The sequence below is a fragment of the Condylura cristata genome, unplaced genomic scaffold, assembly GCF_000260355.1.
Source record: "Condylura cristata isolate star-nosed mole 26May11 unplaced genomic scaffold, ConCri1.0 scaffold00014, whole genome shotgun sequence".
Taxonomy (NCBI): domain Eukaryota; kingdom Metazoa; phylum Chordata; class Mammalia; order Eulipotyphla; family Talpidae; genus Condylura; species Condylura cristata.
The window spans coordinates 11281606-11306974 of record NW_004567115.1 but is presented as its reverse complement, the minus strand read 5'-3'; the positions used below and the strand labels follow the sequence as shown (position 1 = coordinate 11306974).

The following is a 25369-nucleotide window of genomic DNA, read 5'->3' as shown; positions in this document are numbered from 1 at the left end:
CAGGCAGATCGACGAAGTACACTGCTGAGAGGAGTAGCAGGCCGGTCTGGAGAGGTCTGCCTCACCATGTGGATCTCCTCCAGGGCAGGCGGGAATCGAACTCATGCGGAAGTGGTTTTAGCTTCTTAGTGCCAGTGCTTTAACCTGCTGCGCCACCAGGGAGGGCCCCATTTTTCTGATTTTCTTTAAAGATTCTGAAAGTACTGTTTACATTTGTTTTCTTCACCTTCTCACCTACCAATCTCTCAACTCAGTTCAATCTTAATCACTCCATTTCACTGAAACAGCTCTTATGCTGCCTCTGCCTTTTGAGTTTTCTCTTTAGCCAACAGACTGGGCTCTCTCTCTCTCTCTCTCTGACTGGGTTCATGCGCTCGCACTCTCTCTCTCTCTCTCCAGGTACCTTGCACCCCAATCACTAAATTAAGTAACTACGTATTTACCAAAATTAAGTAACTAGGTATTTACCAGCAGTCTTTGTTATGTAATATATGTATTATATGTCATATATTTCTTATTTAGATAAAACTTTGCCTGTTCCTCATTAAATACTTAAAAAGTATATTTTTACATTTTTCTTTTTAAATAGTTAAATACCTAATTTGATATTTCATTGGGCCTAAGGGTAGGGTTTCAGATATTTCAAATGTGAACTATAGGATTATCTTCCAGATTAAAAAAGAAAAAATATATGTGTATATATATATGTTGCATTCCTGTGACAGAGTATCCATAGTAATATAGTGCTATAATGATCTAATTTTCATTAGTTAAGACACCCACCACATACTGAGCACATAAAAACCTCAATATTATTAATAAATTCTCCATTTGTCTCTTTCTTCTTCTTTAATTTCTTACCTGCTGTAAACTGAGAATGAGGGTCTTGGCACACTGAATTTTATCAATCTGCCTGGTTTTACTCAGTGTTTCTTTAATAATATCACCGTAGTCATTGTAATACTGTGAGAAAAAGAAACAGCTTTAAAATTATTGAAACATCATTAGCTAAAGACTGGGATGGTAAGAAGTGGACAGGAGTTAAAGAGGTATTTAATTTTATCCTAAACATAATGGTAGTTGAAACCCACTGGCTAAAGTTAAAAGTAATAAACATTTGATATTTAAGATTATGAAATAAATAATAAAATTAAAAAGCTGGGAATTCCAAAAGAAGTGATTTAAACAAGCAAAATTCCTCATTTTTAGAACATGGATTTAACAGACACCATTGAAAAAGAAATAAATACAATAAAATCATATTAGACCTCATTCCCCTCTTAATGTTTCAACTTTACTACTACAATGTGAAAAACAAAAATATTAATATACTTAATAGCAACTGGGGAAAAATTACCAGTTCCTTTATAATTCAATTTTTTAATACAGGATTTCAAGAATTTTCCTTTTGAGTTATTATGAAAAGCTTTATTTAAAACCATTAAATCAAGATGTTACTCTCTGGAAAAACCTAAATCCTATGTGAAAATGAGTGTGAACAGCTTGACAACTGAATTTTTATCATCTTGAAACAGATAGGTACATTTCCATGATATAAGGTGTAAAAAAGGGGGGAAAGGCTTACGTAATCACCAGTGCAAATAATAATTTCAATGCAGAAAAAAAGAAATATTCAGACTCTCAAGTGGTTCAGCAGGCAGATCTCAAAAGTTCAGATATATAATGATCATACAGAAACATGGGGCAAAAAAATAAAACACACACAAGGATGTAAGAGAAGCAGTTACTGGAATACTCATTTAAAAAAAATAGCATTTAAAGAGCAGAGGTGTGCAACAATTGCCTAGAACAAAAATAGTTTTGCATAAGGATCATTTTTTGAAACCAATTTTGGTATTATCAAGAGATAACAAGGAAAAACCAAGATAAGCTCTTCTTCATCCCTCCAAATCCTGTGTAGACATTACTTTAGGATGCCTTTTTTAGGTCCCCGGAAGCCCCGAGGCAATGCTAGCTTTGCAATTTGTACATCTGTTACTACAGTAATCATGCTGAGGCTTTATAGTCCAGTGGAAAGAGCTAAGCTTTTAAGCCAGACAAACCTAAAATCAAATCCAGTTTTTGCTACTTTCTTCACTCCTGCGAATGTTAATTTCCTTTCTATAAATATAAAGCATGATGTTTCACACCTCACAGGGCTACTGTTATCAATAAAGCTGAGAGCTTTAGAACAGTGTTTCAAATGTAAATGGCACAGAATATAGGCAACTATTCATTATTAGCATACTATTTTTTAATATGTTTAATCTCAGTTTCTCTTAATTTATCTATATGCTCCTTAGTGCAGATACCATCTTTATTTAAATGCCTGGCTACCAGCATAGTGCTTATCACACTTCAGTTACTTAGCAAAATAGGATGAATTAATTATTATGCCACAATTGGAACTGGATCGTATCTTAACATGAATAAACAAGTTCATCAATGGCACATACAATATACTGAACATGGGCAAAACGAAACACTTTCTGATATGAGAACAAGGCCAACTCATATAAACTAAGAAGTGTTCCCTTGTATCTACACATGTCAGGCAATACAATAAAGGTTTCTTGAGAGTCAGGAATGAAATGGAGTTTATGAAAAGGAGAGAAGCTAGGAGGGTGAGTACCTATCAAAGTCCATTAAGAAAAACGACTTAAAACCTTTCCTTAGCTTCCTCAGGAAAATAGATCCATGCCTCTCATACAATACATTAAGATCTAACATGTCACCTCTTTTAAATCTGGCCTCTTAAGCTATCTATGTTGCTATATCCAATTACTTGCATTTCCCTCCAAAAATTCATCTTGTGTCTCAGACTTAGTTTAGAAGTCACTTCTAAGCTGTTTTCACTAATCTTATTCATTAAGAATTGGCTTGTTGAGAATCCCCAATACATATCTTGTTGAGAATCCCCAATACAGACCTCTATTAGTTACACAATAATGTAACTTACTTGTTAACTGATAACATCAATCTTTAGATCATTTCAGAGCAAGACTTTATTATCTTAGTGCCTGACAGGCAGCATGGTTCATACTAGACATATTTATAAAACAATTTGAAGAGCTGTCATAAAGTAGAGTGACTTTCTTCCATGCTAATCATGAAAACAAAAAGGTGATTTCACATAAATGTGAGAAACTCCTGCTTTATAAAATGGATATAATGGTACAATGATTAAAAATTAATACATATAACAGAAAGAAAACTTAATACTACCAGAAAACCATGAACTAGTACAAAGGCAAATGCTGTTAATTTTCGCTTTTATCATAATTCTTTCATTTTTAATTGCAAACATCTCTCTCTGCCACTGAGATGGAAAGGGAAAAAAGAATATGAAACTATACCTTCATGTAGTGTTTAAAGATATCTGCAGCTGCATGCATATCAACAATATCATAAATGATAAGTTTGCTGAAAGCAGCAAGTAGATTCCTTCTTTTATGTAAGGCCTCGATTTTATTAGCTTCATCTTCCTCATCACCCTCTAACCAAAGAAAATAAATTGGTTATGAACTTTAGCACATTATCTAAGGTAAAACAAGGCATATAACCTATATAATTGAAAATCAGCTCACATTATAATTACAAATTGGTACAATTCAGTTAAAGATGGGATAAAAGCTGGAGTTATTTTTTTAGTGTGATATATTTAGTAACACATTTATATTAAACATTCACTAGGCACTAAGTTTCCTATCGTCTGGAGACTGTCACAGCAAAGATTAAGATAAACAAGCAATAGTTTTTTTCTCACATTTTTGTCATAATAGTATTATTGTCTATTTACTCCTAAAATATTATACTTCTAAAATATATTTGATTTCCATATTCCTGTAATCACTATATTCCCAACAGAGAAGAAATTCCAATAAAATTTTTAAAACTAAGGGAAAGTCTTCTTTTAGAAAAATATATGGGGAGTAATAAATTTGGAGGAGTTAATGTTTAGTATTTGTTTGAAACATGATTATATGATTAGTTGAGAAAATTTATTTTGCTAGTCACAGTATGCACAAGTAAATAAAAATCTTTACTTTCAACATGAGTAGTGTTCCTTAGTTTTTTAAATCTTAGGGCTCACTGGCTTGTCTATTTCTAAGCTAACAGAAACTTCTTAACAAGCATCCATATGATAAAAGGTAACATTTGTTTCAGGTTCTATACTGACCACCTTAATACTTTGTCCTGCTCTCATTTTGGGGACAATTTTTGTTCTTCCCTCCTTTACATGTATATATTAATAAAATAATTTACTTTCAACTTTCTCTTTTCTTTCTATTAGTTGGCCCAGTTGTGAAGTATCAATACTTTATGCCGGAAATATTTTTAATTAATGCCAGGAGGGGATAAGTTTTTCATCCTGAGGTTAATATGGACTCTAAATAAAATACTTTGCAGCACATTCTAGTATTTTATGAAATGTTTTGTTAAGAACATTTCCAATAGCATCTAACAGATCTGTGGATCAACTACACTGCAGGTTTTATTTTCAAAGCTTAAACTGTTATTTCACAAATAACTCATTCTAAATAACATTCTTTTTTATTTTTCCCCTAATTTTGCTAAGATAACATTCTGTAGGCTCAGCATAATTCTGACTGGTCAGGTGTCATAACAGTCTTATGGCACTTGATGTTTTTCAGCTATATTTTACTACTTTAAGTTAACATATGACCATTCATAGATAGTAACCTGGATGTTTCCCTTTAGAAAAAAAATGTGAACTTGGTGTTCAGTGAGAAACAATATTTATATTACATCTACATTTTGCTTATGAGGGAAATGACCAATGTATACGATTCACAAAGCATAGTTTGTAACATGAGATTTATAATGAGATGGATAATATGAAATGTACTATTGCTAAACTTAAACAGTATGTAGCTGTCAGAAAAATAACAAGGAAGCTCCTTATGTAGTAGCAGGAAGATATCTAAGGTATACCATGTTAAAGAAGAGGAACTTCACTGTGCATATTTTAACTCTTACTGGTTTCTGAATTACATAAATATATTTTTTTTAAAAAAGAAACTCTAGTACTAATTTTCAGGATTGAATTATAATTATAATTTGTTCCTTCTATCTTTGGAATTGATAAAAAAAAAGTATCATTTTTGACAATATGACAGCTATAAGTACCCATGCTTTGGTTCTCCTCATCTTGGTCAATGAAAACGTGATCCATCACAAAACTGAGGAGTTCAGACTGGAGTCCAGTATCTGGATTAAACACCAAAGGCTGAAGGCCCTCCCTGCCACCTGTCATTAACTGGTGGCTAAAAATCATTAAAAGATCACAGAGTAACATGAAAGCCTAGAAAGCAAAGGGAATTCATCATTAAATTATAATACAGATAGTTAAACTACAAATCAATACTACTGAAAACATACTAAATTAGCATAGTACAGTAATAGTACCATAACAGAAATATTAACTATTTAAATTCTAACTTCTCAGTTTTCCGAACTGAAAAAAAAAAAAAAAACAATACTTTTTTTCTGCATTCAACAAATATAATTTAAGAATTTCAACCTCTTGTGTACAATCTAGTCTTTTAACTTGGAGTATACCAAGTCAAAACTGCTAGTTAAGAGATTTTGACTTGAACTTTTAAAAGAAGAAAAAGTTAAACTGAATCAAAAAATACAAAATTAACATAATTATGACAAAGTAGGAATAAAACATACTTCTTAATCAAATAGCTAGCACAAATCTTAAAACTATGCAATTCAACAAATTATAATAAAGTACTATAAATCTGTTAGGTCTGTTAGGACTGTAGAGCAATATCTTCTTTAAAAATCTAATTTAAAAACAAAATCCCTAATAGTGAGCTTAAAATTTAATTCAAGACTGTTCACATAAAAAGCCACTATCTAAAAGCCTCCCAACAATTTAACATACAAGGGACACTTTCAACACAGTTCTCCAAATAGAAAGTATTATTAGTTAGATTGCTAGTTTTGCCCTATTTAACGGATGGTATGACATAAATCAGTGTCACTGTGTATTGACCAAAAAATTGTGGGATAACTGAGAGCTGATAGATGAGAATCTAATCCTCATCATGCTAGCACTCCAAATTTATTTCTATGGGAAAACACAAATTTGCATGTGTTGAGATGGCTATATACTGACTAGTCTACTCCAATCACGAATTATGGTATTTTATGCTGTGACTATACAACTATAAAATACTTGAAAAAGGGGAGAAAGTCTTCCTCTAGTCACATTTAAGCCCCTTGCCCAATCTATTTCTTTTATTTGGCTGCATTAACTCAAAACAGCTGGTTAAGAGTTTTTGCCATGAAATTTTTTTTTAAATCCAGGGGCATAGTTTTGGATAAGATCAAAAAGTGATGACATATAAACAATAAAGTTCTAGTTTAAAAGTCCATAGATTGGTAAGTATTAGCATTTGGAGGGTTGAGAAGGTTTAGAAAATAAGGGTTAGAGAAGAACATGTCTCTTCTTAATTTATGAACCCTAAAACACTGAATTATGATTCAATTTTATTAAGGAATGTCGCTATCTCAATTAAAAAAGAAACCAGTGATAACTTGCTTGCAAGAGGAGATATTAATGGTTAAATACTACTGTACCCTTTACTAGACTAACAAGACTATAGAGCAACATCATAATAAAAACCAGTATGGAAACGAAACATTTCATATAAAGATGCTTCTTAATAGAGTGCCAGGACCTACTCAACCAGTGGGTTGTGCCCACTTGCACTTTTACATTACTGTCCAGTTACAGAGACTCAGGGATTCCTTGTTTTTATAACAGACTGGATTCTCCTGCCTGAGTCTACAGTTCTTTCATCTGGCACAATGCACCACCTAAATGTGTATATTCTTAGGTCCCCGGGGTGCTCAAAGAGCAGCTATCTAAGTGGGGTCATGTTGACCGAATTTGGAGATGTGGGTGGAATTGTCAGAGATGGACCTGTGTTATAAAACTATAAAAACAAAAAACAACTGACTGTTCTTGAAAGTAATTGAATTATTTTTATGGAGAGCTTTTAACTGATAATTTCTTACCTGTTCCTTTACTGGAGTATTAACATTAGACAGGCACTGCTGGCAAACAGCCAGAAAGGATTTTACTGTTTTCCTCAATACCAACAAATCCTCCTGTAAGACATATTCAAATTTATAAGCATGAATCATAGCATCCTAGAAAAATGATCAAAAAGAAATAAGTAGGAAAGCACTAACTTGGTTAACTGTCAAAGAAATTCATAGAAATAAATTAATTGTTGAGAGTCAAATCACACAGGTTTTCACCTAGTTATCCTAATGAATGGGGCGGCAAAACTGATAATCCCAAACATTCACTGTTCTGTTGAATTATGTACTGCTCAATATGATTCACTTAGGCTGATATTAAAACTGCTGGTAATTCCTGTAATACATACCAGCTGGTAGTAAGTTAAGGGAGCACAGTAGTATATTGAAAAAAATCAATTAAGTAATATATATTCTGAATTTCTCGTGTTTTCTTCACATTCTTCCAAGTGTTAAGTGAGATAACTTTCAGACACTATCCATGCTCTCAAAGAGTAACCATCCTGGCAGGGCGTTAGATCATTTGGAGAATAATTAAGTATTCAGTATTTTTGGTATTAACTCTAACTAGCAGAGAGTTGAGTTGAAGGAACCTTCATTAGAGAATGATCTTTAATCTAAGACTGGATGAGTGACTAGATTTAAATAGATGGTTATATAATATTCAATGAAACATTTGAAAACTTTAGAAGAAAATTTAAGTTTATGAGTAATGTGTCAAGCACTGGGTATGACCATTTATTATTATATAAGTACATATTTTTAAGACTAAAAGAAGTAGTCATTATTAACAAGGATTTGAAAACAGGGCTGCCTGATATTAGAGTGCATATTCTTCTGACTAATGAGCATGTAACTCAGGATTATACTGATATTTAAAATAGTTAAGAGTGATTAGATGAGCAAATGATATGGAAATAACTTTTAAAAGTACTATATTAAACTAAAATTCTTCAAGAAAGTATTTTGTACAAATGACAATTGTCATGTCATTCCTCTTTTGGATCAAAACATTCCGAATAATAATACTTTAAAAATCACTGATATGTTTCCAATTGCTAACATGAAGGCAGTTTTTAGAAGAAGCCTATCCAAGCATAGTAGTAAATAGAATAAGGCATTAAGCACCATCAATGTTCCTGCTGACGAATATCAAATACCAAACCTCAACATTCTTTGACCTTTGATTTCAAAGTAACAATGCATTAGGGAAATTTAACAAGGAGCTAGACTGTAGTGAGTTAGAAGGAAGATGAGCAAGAAGCAACCCTTTTTAAAAAGGTTGACTCAGAATAGTAAGAGAAAAGGATTGTAGCCAAAAAGTCTTTTGGGGATGATCAAGAATTTGTCATTGACCCTTTATATAGAAAATATTTGAGGATGTTTGCTGAATGAATAACTTGAAGAAAAAAAAGCCATAAAGTAAGCCATGCTATTTACTAGCTATGTGACCTTAGAAAAAATACTTTATATAGCAGGATTACAGATTTTTAAAAATCAAAAACAAGCTGATTAATTAATTCCTATGCACACAAATGAAAACAAACAGGTGTTAACTGGTGACCCTCCTATTATTCATCAAAGAAAGAATGTTCCCTTTTTCACTGTTAATACATGGAATAGCACAGGGCATATGGCAGGTATTTAGTAAATATTTACTGAATTGGAAACAGGAGTAGGAAAAGTTATCACAAGGATAAACACCAGAGGTGGTGGTGGGGATGATTAATGTATCTAAAGCCAAACTTTAGCCTTTAGACTCAGTTTTCGGGAATCTGAGGTGGGGTCAGAAAGGATTATTAGAAGAACAACTAATCTGACCACAAGGTGATAATTTCCACAGTAATTTCATCAAAGAACACTATAAAAGAACACTAGTTGCTCTGACAAAATTCAATTCTCCTGCCTGCCTAAGTCATGCAGGCATTTTTTTATTAAATACATTAATTTATGTATCTATTTACATTGTTCACTTTAAAACAATGTCTACTTCTCTCCCCAAGGGATCATGATGCTCAGTGAAATAAGTCAGAAGGAAAAAGAAAAACAGCGAATGGTTTAACTTATAGGAGGAATATAAGGCATTTCTTTTCTTAAACTTATTCCTTTCAAAAATGTATTCTTGTCTTTTAAGATTGCCCACCTCTATACAGAGATCTGTTTTTTCTTTTACCCCACCCACTGAACTCCATCATTTGAATCCCAACATCCGTAGAGGTAAGAATACTACAATCCTAGAGGCAAATATACAGAATGCTAATCTTATCAAACAATAAATAGAACTAATAAAAAGATGCTAGGATTTATAAATGCTTCTTTATTCTGTTAACTTTTTAGTGTGCAAAGAAGCAACAGAGGAAACTGGCTACCTTGAGAATTGGAGGCAAAAGATTCCTTTAAAGTTAATCAAAGCAAATGTATTTTATGTATAATTGTAGAGTTCTTTAGAGCATCCTTTCCTCCCAACAATTTTAACAAAAAGCCAGTTTATCTGAAGAACTGTAAATTTAACATCACAACAATATAAGTAATCTATCAGTAAATAATCAGTAGTATTATTTTACGAATAAACTGGAAACAGACAGTAACCAAGGTAATAGAAGAAACTCACTGCTTTCTTTAGTAGTCGTTTGTTTGATTTGGATATAACCTAAATATTTTAGTGCTTAAGAAAGTTAATTTAATTTTAATAAATTATACTCCATTGAAATAATTATGATTACTATCAGATTTAGGTAAACTGGCATAGATACTATAAATTGAGCTGCTAGGTAGTCTCAAATGATAAATTCTTTGAACAGCTAGGAACAGAATTTAGGTTTTTGTGAATTTCAGAATACAGTAACTTTTACTTATCCCACAACTTTCTACTTTTTTATGCAGACATCTTTTATTTAATTTGATTTAAATAGATGTAATTTGATTCCCAAGAATGCAGATTTAGCTAAATTAAGGCAGGAAGCCATTACTAAAGCATGAGGTAGTAAATAATCATTAGAAATTTTCAAATTTAAATAAAAATTTTAAGAGATTCAGGATTTGTCACTTTAAAACTCTAGCATCAATAAAAAAATTTTAAAAAAGATTTATTTATTTATACCTACAGAACTGGGATACAAGCTAGAGGTGCTGGGGAGAAAGGATTCACCAGAGACAGAGTGGGGAGCAAAACAGGCAGATTGACTGAAATCCACTGCTGAGGGGAGCAGTGGGCAGGTCAGGAGAGGTCTGCTGTGCTGCCATGTGGATCACCACTGGGGCCACGTATGGCTAAAAACGCATGGAAGGCGCTGCAGCCAGCTTTGCCGTGCTGTGCTCTAACCCATTGTTGGAGCAACGGGGTGGGGGTGTCCATGTGAACTTTATTAATCCCTCTTGAAAAATAGCAATAAATGATAGTAAAGAAAATAAAGGAGATACAGTAAGATTCTGAATAGGTGAATTAACAAGAGTTTAGACAGTGAAAATTAGTAATCTACTTTGAACTCCTTTAAAATATAAGTTATTGACTTCTCAAATTTGAGAAAACTTGTCATCTTCTGCATAGGAATGTACACAGAAAGGGTAGCCTGATAAGATGGAATACTTTCTCTTTATTGTGATAGTTATATACCAGTTTGAAAATAATTAAATATGCTTATGGTACATTAAACTGAAGGAGGCTTACAATAGGAAGGTCTAGAAACTGGAGGTGAGGGTAGAAATTATTAACATTAAACCAGCTATAGAAATGAAAAATTCTTAGGGTCAGGAGATGGGGACATCAGAATTGTCAAATGACTGCTATAGAAAGGGGATATGGAGTTTGAGGGTCATTACTGAGAATCACAGGTCCTCGTTTAGCTAATCTAATATGAGAAGGTTCCATGTTCCCTATCCCAACTAATGAAGAAGTGGAGCTGAGCAGCTAGGGGACTGCTAAAAGGACTTGGGAGAGAAGACCTGAAGGAGGCAGAAAGACATGTGAAGAAGTTTTTGTTTTTTGGACTTGGACTTGCACCATGCACTTGGGGGGACATGGAAGAGATGCACATGAGACTCCAGGGAGGCTACAATGGCAGCCTTTATCTTGACTTGTATTTTGATTTTGTGCTTTTCCTTGCAGACTTACCTGGCCTCTTCTGGCCCTTTCCCATGGGGTTCCCATCCAGAAGAAGCCTTAGTACTATCGTCTTCAGCAGCCTTGCTTTTGACCAACCCTGTTTGACAGGGGATATACCCATGAGAGGATGGGTAACTTTGGGTGTTTCACTGGGTAACTATTATCCTTTCTTCTATTTTTATGCACACTAATACCACTGAAATTCTTTTCTACTGAAGGTCTTATTAAGAATACATTTTGGAGCCCTACCTGGTGGCGCAATGGGTTAGGACACGGCACTGCAAGCTAGTCACAGCTGCTTCGGTGCAAGTTTGATCCCTGGCCCTGGAGGTCACCCACATGGTGTGGCAGTCCTCTCCTGACCTGCCCGCTGCTCCCATCAGCAGTGTGCTACATCGATCTGCCTGTTCTGCTCCCCCACTCTGTCGCTGGTGAATACTCTCACCGCCCCTACACCTCTGGACTGTACCCAATTCTGGATGCATAAATAATCTTAAAACAAAACAAAACAAAACAAAACAAAAACAAACCTAAAAAACAAAAACAAGAATACATTTTGTTTTTACATGGTGGATAGCAAAGACATTTAGAGCATGCCATGTTTGGGTACCCTTCAGGCTGCATGCTAACACAAATTAACCAATCACACCCTAAAAGTGATGAATTTAACAAGAGGTAAGAGTGTCACAAAGGAAAGAACCTCCCCTCTATCTGCTCCTGTCCTTTTCTCTCCCCTGCAAGACAGAGTATCAAAACAATTTCAACAATCACAAAAAATCCAACTCTTGTACCAAGACTGCCCACTTGTGTCTATGCAGTTGTTTTCTTTCACAGACCTTTTCCTTTTAAACCAGCAGTAGTTTTCTGCCCTTTCACCTTTTCCCAATGAACCTGTCCTTTTAAAATGTGACCTTTGCCAGCCTGTGTCTGTGCACAGGTAGCTGTCTCCAGAGTATATTTGCTGCATTCTGCTGAAAGAGGAACTCTGCCTCTGTATAAAATTTCATAAGAAATCTAAGAACACTGCTCACTGAAACCCAACATCTCATCAAAATGACATCAAATAACTATAACCAGTCTGTATGTAGTATTTCATTTTCTTCTAGGATAAAATACAACAATAATAAAGTTAATATTTACTGGCATTTGCTATGTAGCAGGCACAAAAATTTTACATTACACTCAATTAATCCTCACAACTGTGATGGGTTATACGTTATCACTCCCATTTTGCATATGAAGAAACAAGCACAGAGATGTTAAATGTAGGCCTAAAGCAACATAGCTAATACATGAAAGAGTGACTTAAAGAAATTTGTCTTTAGTCTGCACTTAAGCATTTTGCTTTAATGACTCTTGCTGGGAGAAAATATGCTGGATAAACAGGCAGCATTAAGGAGGTAAGAAATTTGAAACTCGGGCCCTCCCTGGTGGTACAGTGGGTTAAAGCATAGCACTAAGAAGCTAAAGCCACTTCTGTAAGAGTTCGATCCCGCCTGCATCAGAGAGGTGATCCACATGGCACGCAGACCTCTCCTACCCTGCCTGCTACTTCCCTCAGCAGTGTACTTCGTCAGTAGGTCTGTTTTGCTCCTCACTCTGTCTCTGGTGAAACCTCTCACCACACCTGCGTCTCTGGCCTGTACCCCAGTTCTGTATGCATAAATATTAAAAAAAAAAAAAAAGAAATTTGAAGCTTAATTCACTCAAATATATTTAAACAAAAAATTTAATCAATTTAATCATCATTGAAAAAGAGTACCCCAGGCATGAGGTATGCTGCTTATCCTCTGCAATTTAATAAACTTGATTGTTTATGGAATTCCTCTACTATATTCTGAATTTAATGCAATTGTATTTAATAAGTCATTTGTTTTTTTAGCTAGAGTACATGAATAGAAGTGAGAAGCGAAGGTAAAGAATAAACAGAAGAGTAATTTACTCCCCTCTCTTAATCAATATTTTATATATACACATCTATAAGGATATATATATATATATGAAGGAAAGAGAAAGTATGACGCTTTGTTTCCAAAGCATTTTTTAAATAAAACCAATACTTTCTCTTGTTTTTTGGGAAGTAGCTTGGCATGAAGAGCCCTTTTAAAAGAAATTATGGAGAGGAATTAAAAAGGGTGAGGTATAAGGTTATACTGGGATTGTTAATTATAATCTTAGCGACATTCTCTTGTATCTATTTTACAGTTGTTTCACGGTCTGGCTAATAAAGTTTTCTTTTGGTAGATCTCATGAAACCAAGAATTAGAAGTTTTGTTTTTTTTTTAATAGAATTAGAAGAAAACCCCAAACATGGAAAGGCTAAAATATTTTCAATTTATCAGTGATCTTGTCACACAGATGAAATTAGGATGATGTTTTAAAAATATCAAATAGCAAAATCTCAATAGTGAAGGACCCCAAATAAGGCTGTCATTTTTAATATGGTTAATTCAGATATAAGCTATTTTATTTTTGTTAAGTTTTTAAAAATAATTTATTTATGCACACAAACTCTGGGGTACAGGTCAGAGTTGTAAGGGGTGAGAGGATTCACTACAGAGTGGGGAGCAGAACAGGCAGATGGACTGAAATACATTGTTAAGGAGAGCAGTGGGCGAGAGAGGAGAGGTCTGCTGTGCCATGTGGATCTCCTCCCTGGCCAGGAATTGAACTCATGCTGCAGTGACTTTGGATAGCTTTATAGTGCTACGCTTTGACATGTTGTGCCACCAGGGAGGGCCCCATATAAGCTATTTTAGAAAGAAGTTGTATTAAAGCCACAAAGACTCAAATATGACTTACTCTAACATCTTGGAGAGAAAAAACAATCTTAAATGTGGACTATTAAGAGGCAGGCAATTATTTTAATGCTATAGCAACCAGACATATTGTTCAATGATTACAATTAGTAATCATGGAAGAGCATTTAATACTGATACACACACAGAGATTTAAAATGGATAATTCCTTTTTATTCGGTACAATTTAATGTGCTTAAAAGATGACCAAACTTAGCCCTCCTTTTATTCATAGCCATACACTACCATTAAGATAATCATAACCAGACACAAAGTCATAGTAAAACTAGTAGTGAATACATAAAATTACTTCGACATTATTGGTAAATTGGTAAAAACACATTTTTAGAAGGAGTAGAAATAAAACAGAATTAAGTAGTGACGAACCTAGGCCAGATCAAAGGCCTAAGAACACAAAAATAAAGCCTGTTAAGAGTTTATGATCAGTTTTCTGGATTAAAAAGAACGTACAAAACTAATCTAATTACCCAAAATATGTAAAGAATGTTACTGACTTAGTCTGGTAAATAAGAACAAGGAATTGCCTTACAAGATCTGAAAGGGGCAAAGTTATGTCTAAAAGACCAGAGGAAATTTTTAGTCTTTAGAGGTATTATCATCTCTGTCACAATCACTTAACTCTGCCACAATAGCATGAAAACAAGTCCAGAGAATACATAAATGAATTTCCATTAAAGTGTTATGTACAAAGAAATGGTTTTAGGCCAGCCAAGGCCCATGGGCTATTAGTTTGCCTAATATATATTTGCGAACTACAGTTTGCACAGTTACTAACATATGAGGCTAGTTAAATTATATTTCAGTTTAACTAAATCATTATTCATATTAAATATGATAAAAACAAAGGAAAATAAATTCACTCATTTGGGATACATCAGTGAACAACTGACAAAAAAGGGGCATCCTTGGTGGTGTAGGTGTTAAGTCTCAGCAATGGAGCTAACTTACATATTACACAGCAGACCTCTTGTCTCTCCTCCACTGCTTCCCTTAGCAGTATATTTCAGTAGACATGCCTTTTCTGCTCCCCACTCTCTCTCTCTGGTGAATCCTCTCACCCCCTACACCTCTGGCCTACACCTCAGTTCTTCTATGCATAAATAAATAGATCAGAGATATTCTGTAGGAAAGGAGAAGGGAAAAGGACCAGGACAAGACTGGGAAGAGCACAAGGGACAATGGTGACAGTGCATGGGTAGACTGGTGGTGGGAATTTCATGGGGAAACCATACATTGTACAAAAAAGAAGGATAAAAAAGAAGGATAATGTAATGAATAAACGTTTTTTAAAAAAAAGAAAAAAACTTCATTAGTCTGGTAGCATGAACCTTATTCAATACCTATGAAAGTACTGACTATTGGGAGGCATGCTTACATTTCCCATAGCCTTAGATAATAATTCATTTACTGTCAATTCTTGATTTTGGAAGAGGAAAAGATTAGGAAAACTTAAACTAGGACCGTGACTTGATGTTATCAATCAACAATTATATATTGAAGCAGTCTATCAATTTAATTTTCTCAACAAACCTATTCAGCAGAGAATATAATTCATTAGGAAAATTAAACTTCAAAGATAAAGTAACTTATCTTGTCACAGGTGGTAAGAAATGCAGTGAAAATTTAAACTTGGTTTTGACTCTAATGACCATGCTCTGACACAAAAATTTACTGGATATTTTACCATGTTTATAAATCAGGAGACAGACACGGATGATCAGCAAAATTATTTTACAAATACCTAGTATTTACAGAATGATCGCTGGGAAAAACCTCTTTTAAATAAAAAATCTATTATAGGAAGGAAAACACATTACTATATCACTTAGGGGATATTATACAGGAAAAGATATCTATTTCCTTTCTATTGAAAAGAAATTACCTGACAGGAAAGTAAACTTTTCTTATTACCTCTGGTTGAGGAAACCTACAATTTTTATACTAGAAACTGGGCCATGTTAAGTTCTGTTAAAATATTTTTAATGATGCTTTAGGCCTCTAATAAACTCAGAGAGAACACATTTTTACATTGTAGTACACTGTTATTTAAAGTAGATCTCAAACCTGGCTCAACCTAGGTCATCAGGCATTATATACAAATATTAAGGAGTAGGGGTATCTAAAAAGTAGGTGCTTTAAAGACCATTGTGTCTGTGTAAGTAAAAACAGTACTCTATTGGGCAGGCTAGTGAAACTGAAGAAACTTAAAATACCCTTCAAAGAACAGGAGGTTATTCCTCAACAGAAACCAATCTCTAAAACTGGAGACCCAGGAATAGAATTGCAAACACAGCATGGCATTCATAATGGAATATAGGAATCATAACTTGTTAAATTTCTAAGCTGGACTTACTGAATTTCTATTTTCCAGAGTTAAATATGGTAGCTAGGTCAATTTTTTGAGAAGTCCAGGATATAAATAAAGTCATTCTCTTCTATATTCAAGATTAAAAATAAGACAAAACAAATATTCTGAGACCTGAGCAAGAAGTAAATATGAAAGAAGATCTGTATCCTCTTCTAACTTTCCTAGAACAGTTAATCAGGCACTTGGTATAATAATAGGAATACAACCATAAAAGACTGACTCTGAAGTCACAGGACAACAAAAATAAAAAATCTAAAACTAACTAGACAGTTGGTGTGGACAGAATTCTCAAGAAACAAAAGATGGGGAGATAATTCAAGAAGAAAAGAACAAAGTAAAACCATTAAAATATGTTTCTAGATGGGCTACTTATTTACCAATCTTAGCCCCATTCTCCTCCTTTCAAAGCAGTTAACTCTGTAGATGTAAAGGTGCCAACTGTATTATGTTATACAAATTTGAGGCAAGAACCTGAATGAGCTACTTGTTGTTTACTGCTAGTTTAGGACTAGGATGAGACAAGAAAAAGGTGTAGAATGCAGGTTGTGGAATTTTACACATTTTAGCCTCCTAGTAATTCTAGGAATGTATGCTTATATAAAGAACAGCAAGTTTAAACTTGTTTCCTCACAGTGTTAGACCACCTTTAATTAATTCCTCCCTGTCCCAGTCAGTTTGGGGACAAAAAACTTGAAATTTGCAACCAAGAGAGTAACAGGAACACATTTTGCAGGTGGACACCTGAATAATCATTTAACTTGTAGCTATCCAAGGGATGTTAACTTTCTTTAACTTAAAGAATTAGGGGGAAAAAGGATTAGGAATAGAGGAGGATCTGGAAGGAAGGGATATTTGCCCCAGGACCGCCTATCTCTTCTTTAGTATAAGAACAAACAGTGTAAGGCAGAGAACAATACAAACTTTAAGTCTACTGAGAATAGGACAGCTCCTCCCAGGAGGAAAAATAATTTCCAGATCCCCCAGGCCAAAAAGGGCAAAAGGGGCATTATTTTAGCCCTAGCTCTTATTTACCTGCTCTTTAAATGTCTTTGTATATGTCCAGAAGGAGCTGAAGGAAGATGTTTTCTGCTAGAGAGGAGAAACTGAAGGCTGCTTCTACAGGACCAGCGCTAGGGGGCACCGGAGCAAAGTATACTGAGCATGACCTGTGAGACTGCCAAAAGCTTCAACTCTGGAAATTAGGGGAACAGAGGAAATACCCATTGGTGAAACCCAGTACACTTCCAGTTAAAAAGATCTAATCCTGTTCTTCATATCATCTTCTCATATATTTTACTTTATAAAACATTGTTAGCTGGTGAGTTAAATTATGACTTTCAAGTCCAACTATAACTACTCTTTTATAATCTCCTTATGATAGTATTCATGACAACAGAGATGAAAAATAAGTTTTTGAAAGTACTTTCTAAAAAGCAATTTAGTAATAAGTATCAAGCATTATACGTATTTCAATCCCTCACTGACCAATTCCATGTAAAGGCTATAATGCAAGATATAGAACAAGTTTTTTTGGTATCAGAATGCTAGATATAGTATTTATCTGGTTAGTAAATTACTAAAAACAACCTAAAATCCAGGAGAATGGCCAGATAAATTATGATTAGCTACAGGATGGACTACCATGCATAATTAAAAAAGATACCCATAAAAATTTCTTAATAACTGAAAAGGATGTTAACTGAGAAGGAGATACAAAGTTTTAAGTATATTATGATCTTAGTAAGATAAGAAAATGTATCAAAAATTACTGAAATGCAGAAAATATTTATAGTAGTTACCCCACAAGTGGTAAAATTAAGAAATTTTGTTTATACATTTTACAATGAACATATAATCAAGTAAGGGAGCCCAAATTCATGAAAGCCATTCTACTTTATTATTTTACACTAAAAACTAATAAGGATTAATTTAAAATATGAGTCATTTTAAGAGATTTAAGTAAGTTTCTATATATGTAATGATGAGTAGAGTAAAACAAGTAACAGTCAATAGGCTAGCTCCTGAACTAGCATTATCTAACTGGGTTCATATTAATTATTCAACAGCTAAACACTTCAGGTTGTTTATGAATGATTAACATTACAAATGACAATGTTGTAAATGATAATATATAAAAATACATAGACCCCCCAAATCTGCATTATACTTAAAGTCTTCTGTATATTTTAAGTCCTTAGTATTACAAACAGAGTAACTTAAAATCAGTTTAACTTTCCATTTAAATGCATTTAGGGATACAGAATATAAAAGTAATTGACTGTGCATCATAATTTTTTGATACATCATTAATAAAAGATATTGTCAGTTTCCTCCCTGGTGGCACAGCAGGTTAAAGCACAGCACTAAAAAGCTAAAGCCACCTTAGCATGAGTTCGATCCCCAGCCCCAGAGGTGATCCACATGGCAACACAGCAGACCTCTCCTGACCAGCCTGCTGCTCCCCTCAGCAATGTACTTCGTCAGTCAGCCTGTTCTGCTCCCCGCTCTGTCTCTGGTGAATCCTTTCACCACCCCTGTACCTCTGGCCTGTACCCCAGCTCTGTATGCATAAATAAATCTTTGGAAAAAAAAAAAAAGACACTGTCAGGTGGGGTTTAAAGAAGTGTGTAGAACTATGTGCTTTTAGAAAAAATTTTAAAAATAAAACCATTTAAAATGGAATTTCCTAGAACTAGTTGTATTTACAGTTTAAATAATACAAGAATTTAAAGTGTGCTAACAGAAAGACCACCAGATGGAAATCCAAAAGACTGGTGCTTTAAAATGTGACCTCAGGCAATTATTAGGTTCCTTAGCCACAAAAATGGGATTCTAATAACGTGTATTTTTCAATATTGTTAAAGATTTACTTATTTATGCATACAGAGCTTGGGTACAGGCCAGAGGTGTAGTGGGGAGAGAGGCTTCACCAGAGATAGAGCGGGGAGCTCTGGTAACAGAACAGGCCAACTGACTAAAGTACTGCTGAGGGGAGCTGCAGGCAGATCAGGAGAGGTCTAATGGACTATGTGAGTCACCTACGGGGCTTGGGATCAAATTCACACTGAAGAGGCTGCAGCTGGCTTGCTGTGTTGTTTCCTAACCCACTGTACCACCAGGGAGGGCTCTCATTATTATTTAAAGATATCTAGAGCATTTATATTTAAGGGGTTTACTAAATGTAAAATATTAGCAAAATAATAATACAGGTTCACTTTTTAGGCCTTATCTAAAATAAACAGGTTTTATCAAATCATTCCCAAAATCCCTTAGAGCTCTAATTATTTATTAAAAAACAGAATAACGCTTGCACAGATAAAAGGTAACAAAAAGTATTAAACACTTTTCTATTCACACAATTCATGAATTCATTCATGCAGATATATGCAATAAGCCAACTCCTAAAATTAGGATAGAGACTAAAGATGCTTTCATTATAGTGGTTTTTAAAAATTACTTTTTATGAAAAAGTTAACTGCTGTTATCTATCACTAGCAAAAACTACTCTTCAAACAGTATTTCTTTTTTATCCCTACTTCCCCAAATAATTTATTTCCCAGATGTAATCACTGTTAAGATTCTTCATCTCTATCCAGACATCTTCAATATGCAGTTACTAACTTTAGACCGAAGAATTTTTAAGCTAGAAAAGATTGGTCCAAAACAGCTTTCAATTTTATAAACAGGTAACCTGAGATTAGTTATTTTTTTAGTTGTTATTAATATCTAGGCAATACATTACAATTCTTAAATGTTTTGACATAAATTATTTTTAAATTATTCAAATTACTGAATACCTCAAAGTTATTTAACAAGTTAATAATAGTTAGAAAGTTGATTTCTTAACATGTGGGTATTACTAATATATTTTAGATGTGTCCAATCCTTAGGTATATTGTTCTTATGTTTTCAAAGTTATTGTATCATGTAGGGGATTAGAAAAGTTTGGCAATTCTGAATAAATTATATACAAAAGTCATTAAAATTGTTTTAAAAGGAAGAATCTTAGCAATGAAAGATTTTTATCTTAAATGTAGTATTCTTATGTCCTAAAGATTCATGTTTTTCAAGATTATTGAATCACTTGTAAAGTATGCAATGAATATACTTTGGATTAAAAAAAATAACATCAAATTGAGAAGCAACTTAAGAGATACCTAAGTAATGAGAATTTTACATCTGACATAAATGCAAGAAAACTACATGCAGACATCAACTATAACAAATTTTACTCTCCCTCCAACCCCCAAAGGAACCAACTGAATAATAAAACACTTAAAAGACACTGCAGCATTCTCTCTCTCTGGTATACAGAACATCAATGTTAGCCATAATAACTGCATTGCACTATGGCAATGACAACTAGAAAATACACCTTAGTTATTATTAAGGGCAAAAATGAAAGTATGTTTTATTAGGACATATCAGACCAAAATTAGAAATAATTTTAAAAATAATTCTGCAGTAAAAATATAAAATGGAAAATATTCAAAGAAGTTCAAATAAAGATTCTCCATGTGGCCCTCCCTGGTGGTGCAGCGGGTTAAAGCACAGCACTGAGAATCTAAAGCCGCTTCCGCATGAGTTCGATTCCCGCCTGCCCCGGAGGTGACCACATGGCGTGGCAGACCTCTCCTGGCCCGCCCGCTGCTCCCCTCAGCAGTGCCTGTTCTGCTCCCCACTCTGTCTCTCTCTGGTGAATCCTCTCACCCTCCGCGTCTCTGGCCTGTACCCCAGTTCTGTATGCACAAATAAATAAATCTTAAAAAAAAAAAAAAGATTCTCCATGTGTGGAATATAGTTGTAAAAGAAGAATTTATATTAATGGAGGAACTAACTACTAAATTTTAGACATGTATTCTAAATTTACTAAAATTTAATGATCAACATACCATCAATACAAACTCAGATAACCAGAATAATCTCTGGGAAAAAAGAATGAAAAAATCAAAACAAAAGAAATTGCATATAATACATAAAACCTTGCCATCAAATTTCAATTTTTTATTATATTAAATAATATTTACCCACAAGTGAAAATGTTAGTTTTATTTTTTTTGTTATAGTTTTAAAATGGCTTGTTAGTAATACAAATTATGGTTTTTATTTTTCAAGAACTGTCAATAAAATAAAAACAGAAATAAAAAAACCTAGGGGGCTACACAAATATATTATCAATCTCCTAATTAAAAACAGACTAAAATCCCAACTACTTTCCAAAGGGAGAGAAGTCCTCCAATTTAATCAGAAAAACAAAAACAAACCAAAAAACCATTCTCTGAGAAAAGAATGCTCTATTCTGTTGGTACTATCTGGAAAAATTTTATTAACTTTACTGATTGGACACAGTTTCCGTTTTGTTAAAATGAAGGTATGTAGGGCCCTCCCTGGTGTCACAGAGGGTTAAAGCACAGCACTAAGAAGCTAAAGCCACTTCAGCATGAGTTCAATCCCCGCTGCCTCAGAGGTGATCCACATGGCGCAGCAGACCTTTCCTGACCCACCCGCCGCTCCCCTCAGCAAGTGTACTTTGTCCATCTGCCTGTTCTGCACCCCACTCTTTCTTTGGTGAGAATATGCTCACCGCCCCTGCACCTCTGGCATATGCACAAATAAATAAATCTTAAAAAAAAAAAAAAAGAAAAAAAAGAAGATATATAAACATCACATTTTTTTTTAATTTTTTGTGCTTTTTACTGATATATTCAGGCCTTTTTCATTTTATGAAATGATTGAAACATTTTATATCTGTGCTAGATAATTCTAATGTATAAACTATTACTTTATCTTCCAAATGAGCTATAAATTATTTTTTTTGCTGATTCTCTTCATGATTTCCTGTTTATAAAGTGATTTCGTTTTTTTACACTCATTTTTCCTTTTCAAAATCCTTTTAGAAAGGATTTACATTTGATCCTGTTATTCTTAAATATCAGGACTAGAAATCACAAAACAAAAACCTCAACCTGAGGTGTTGCTTTTTTAAAAATACACCATTTAAGTAGTATGAATTTAGAATGGAAACTTTTATAAAAACTAGGTCATGGCTATAAACTGAAGGAAGACCCATTTCCCCTTTAATATATGACACATTTTCCTTATATTCTTCTATGAAAGGAGTTGGTATGAGTTTATTTCTAATTTACCATTTTGCTGGACTTAGCACTTATGGATTCCAACTTTATTAGTCATATCTACTGGGGTTTGTCTATTTTAGAAAAGATCCTCAAAGTTGAGTTACCTTCGTGCTCTGTCTGACTTTTTGGGATCCTACTTTCACTGAGTCTTTGGTTTGTATTTTGTTTTGCATAGTCATTGATGAATTAAAAATTGTTTAAACAACATTTTTAGTTGTTCTAAACAAGAATGTTATTTAGACCCCCACAGTGCCATAATATTACAATTAAAAGGTACATACTATTATCTTTCAATATTATTCTCTTTTTTTCTAGAATGTCATCTGCAGCTTTTGGGGTTTCTACTACAGTTACTTCATTTTTTTTTAAACAGTCCTTTCTTACAAGAATTTCAATTTTTTGTATATATACAACTATGTCTCTTGCTCAAAAGTTACCATCAAAGGAAGTAACATACTTATAGGATAAAACAAGAAGCGGTAACACCACACTTTTACATATTTTATTTGAAACCATAATTTCAACAATGGATTATTAAATTATGAGTAAAGAAAGATTGCTTAGACAATAACCCAATGGCCTACAGAAAATCTTACTTACTTTGGAAGGAGAACCGTCAGTAATTTTCACCAACTGCCAAAGAATTGAATAATGGGAACACTGCAGTGCCTGTACGACTATCTGTATCAAATAAAAATTCAAGCAAATTAGACATAACTTAGATTTGCACAGTGTTAATAGGGCAACTTTATCATAGTTTTAATCTTATTATAACGCTTCAAGTACAAACTTTGCAAAAAGGTTATTAAATACTGGGTTTAAAAGATAAAACAACACATTAGTCTATACAATAAAAACAGACAGTATCTTGACAAATATGGGCCCAAATAACATGTTTAAACAAAATCGGGCCATCATGACTACTTTGCTTAGTCATATTTTTAAGAGGAGAACAAAAATATTTTATCTACATTTACAATATGTAAAATTGAACAAATTATCCAATTTAATAACAGTTATTTATTTTAAAATATTTAATTTAAAACACAACCCATACAGAAATGTATATAAAACTTAGTAAGTTAGTATAAAGAAAAATAAGCTATGAGATCTTACCCAGATTAAGAAAATAATCTTTTCTCTCCTCAATGAGTAAGTTATTTTAACTAAATTTACATCCTCAAGTACTAAGTTTATGCCTAATCATGAACACTATAAGTGGAATCATCCATTATGTATTACTTTGAAAAGAACATCTTTCATTTAATATTTATGTTTGAGATTTATACATGGTGTTGCATGAGCTGTATTTCATTAATATTTAGTCCTGTAAAATATTTAGTCTATCTTCCACTTAAAAAAAAATTCATTTCTTTGTTGCTGAACTTTTATAATGTTTTTACTTTTAGGTCATTATAAATAATGACATAAGCATTCTTACATATGTCTCTTTGTGCACTGACAGATACACTTCTCTACTGCAGAGGCTCTTTAATGTTTTAACTCTCAGGCCCTCCTTACAATTTTAAAAACTACTAAGGTGCCACAGAGTTTTTGTTTATATGGATTATAATATAAATACCAATATTTCTATACTACAAATGAAAAATGTTAAAATATTCGTCCACTCAATAAAAAGGTAGTAAGCTGATTATATCATAACAAAAATTTCTGAAAAAACAAAACAATTTTCTAAAATAAAAAAAAAGTTGATGGGGAGCATGGCACTCATTTACAATTTTGTAAATCTTCTGTCTGGCATAAGAGAAAATTGATGTTTCACATTTGCTGCTATTTTAACTGACGAAAATCCAGTGTCATAGATTAGTTTGGGAAAAATGTGTGTTGCAACAGCCTTTGTAGAAAAATGTGGCTATTCTTTGATATGACACTAATTCAATGTATACCTGTGGGAGAATTAGAATGAACGTAGTAAGTTATACCTTCGTTATGTTATGAAAATAATTTGTCCTCAGGGATTTACCTTCAAAATTCTGAGGAGTTCCCAGACCACAAGTTGAGAAACACTGCTCTAGATAGGACTGCTGGATTACATACCATACATACGTTTAACTTCACAGTAGACAGTACAAAACTGTAATCTAAAGGGGCTGTATGAAGTAGTCTTTTTTATTCATGAATCTAGCTGTCTTTCACATTTTCAGTGGGTCTGCCTTCCACTAACACTTGATACCATTAGATACTCTAAATTTGGTGATTTCATTATGTATCAGTAGTATCTCAATGTGGTAATTTACATTTCTCTAATTACCAAAGGAGATGGCTACTTTTTCCATTTTTATTATCATTATTTTTCAGAGAGATAAATAACAAATTCAGGAAAATAAAACTAAGTATTATAACACTAAAGAAAATCTCTTTTTTTAGGTCTTTTACTACATTTTTGTTTGAGTACATAGTATATATTTATTGCTATAGTGCACATCTGATAGGATAATATTCCACTATTATAGGATCTTTGTTGTCTTTACAACTCAATAAAAAAAACCCACCACATGGATATGTATATAAAGAATGCAGCAAAAGAAAATTCAGTGAGAGGAATGTTGCAGGAAGCAGCTGAGAGTTTTACTCAAAAATGATCACTTAAGCAAAACATCTCCAATGTGCCTACTCAGTGCTGAAATTAACTCAGAATTAGAGGGATGAGTGGTATGCTTTTCATAAAACACTAATGAGATGATATTAGGTTTTATTAAATACAATTAATTTAGTGATTGACTGATGTCAGAATGCCAGAAGCAAGACTACTAAAACACTGTCAAGTTATGATTAGTAATGTCAAAAAAAAATCACCTTTCTATACTTAGAAGTTATTCAATATAGTACACCTACTTGT

The 25369-nt window shown here is 33.4% G+C and overlaps 1 protein-coding gene across 2 annotated transcripts in view; it reads right to left on the bottom strand.

Moving 5' to 3' along the window:
• The window catches only part of STAG1 (stromal antigen 1), a 293851-nt gene that overhangs the window by 21416 nt on the left and 247066 nt on the right, over positions 1–25369 (bottom strand). For both annotated transcript variants that reach the window (XM_004682176.2, XM_004682177.2), the window contains exons 22-26: positions 23110–23190; positions 7057–7149; positions 5152–5326; positions 3357–3496; positions 862–963 (exon numbers count right to left, since the gene is read on the bottom strand). In XM_004682176.2, the coding sequence (XP_004682233.1) occupies positions 862–963; positions 3357–3496; positions 5152–5326; positions 7057–7149; positions 23110–23190 (591 nt within the window). The remainder of the gene's footprint in view (positions 1–861; positions 964–3356; positions 3497–5151; positions 5327–7056; positions 7150–23109; positions 23191–25369) is intronic.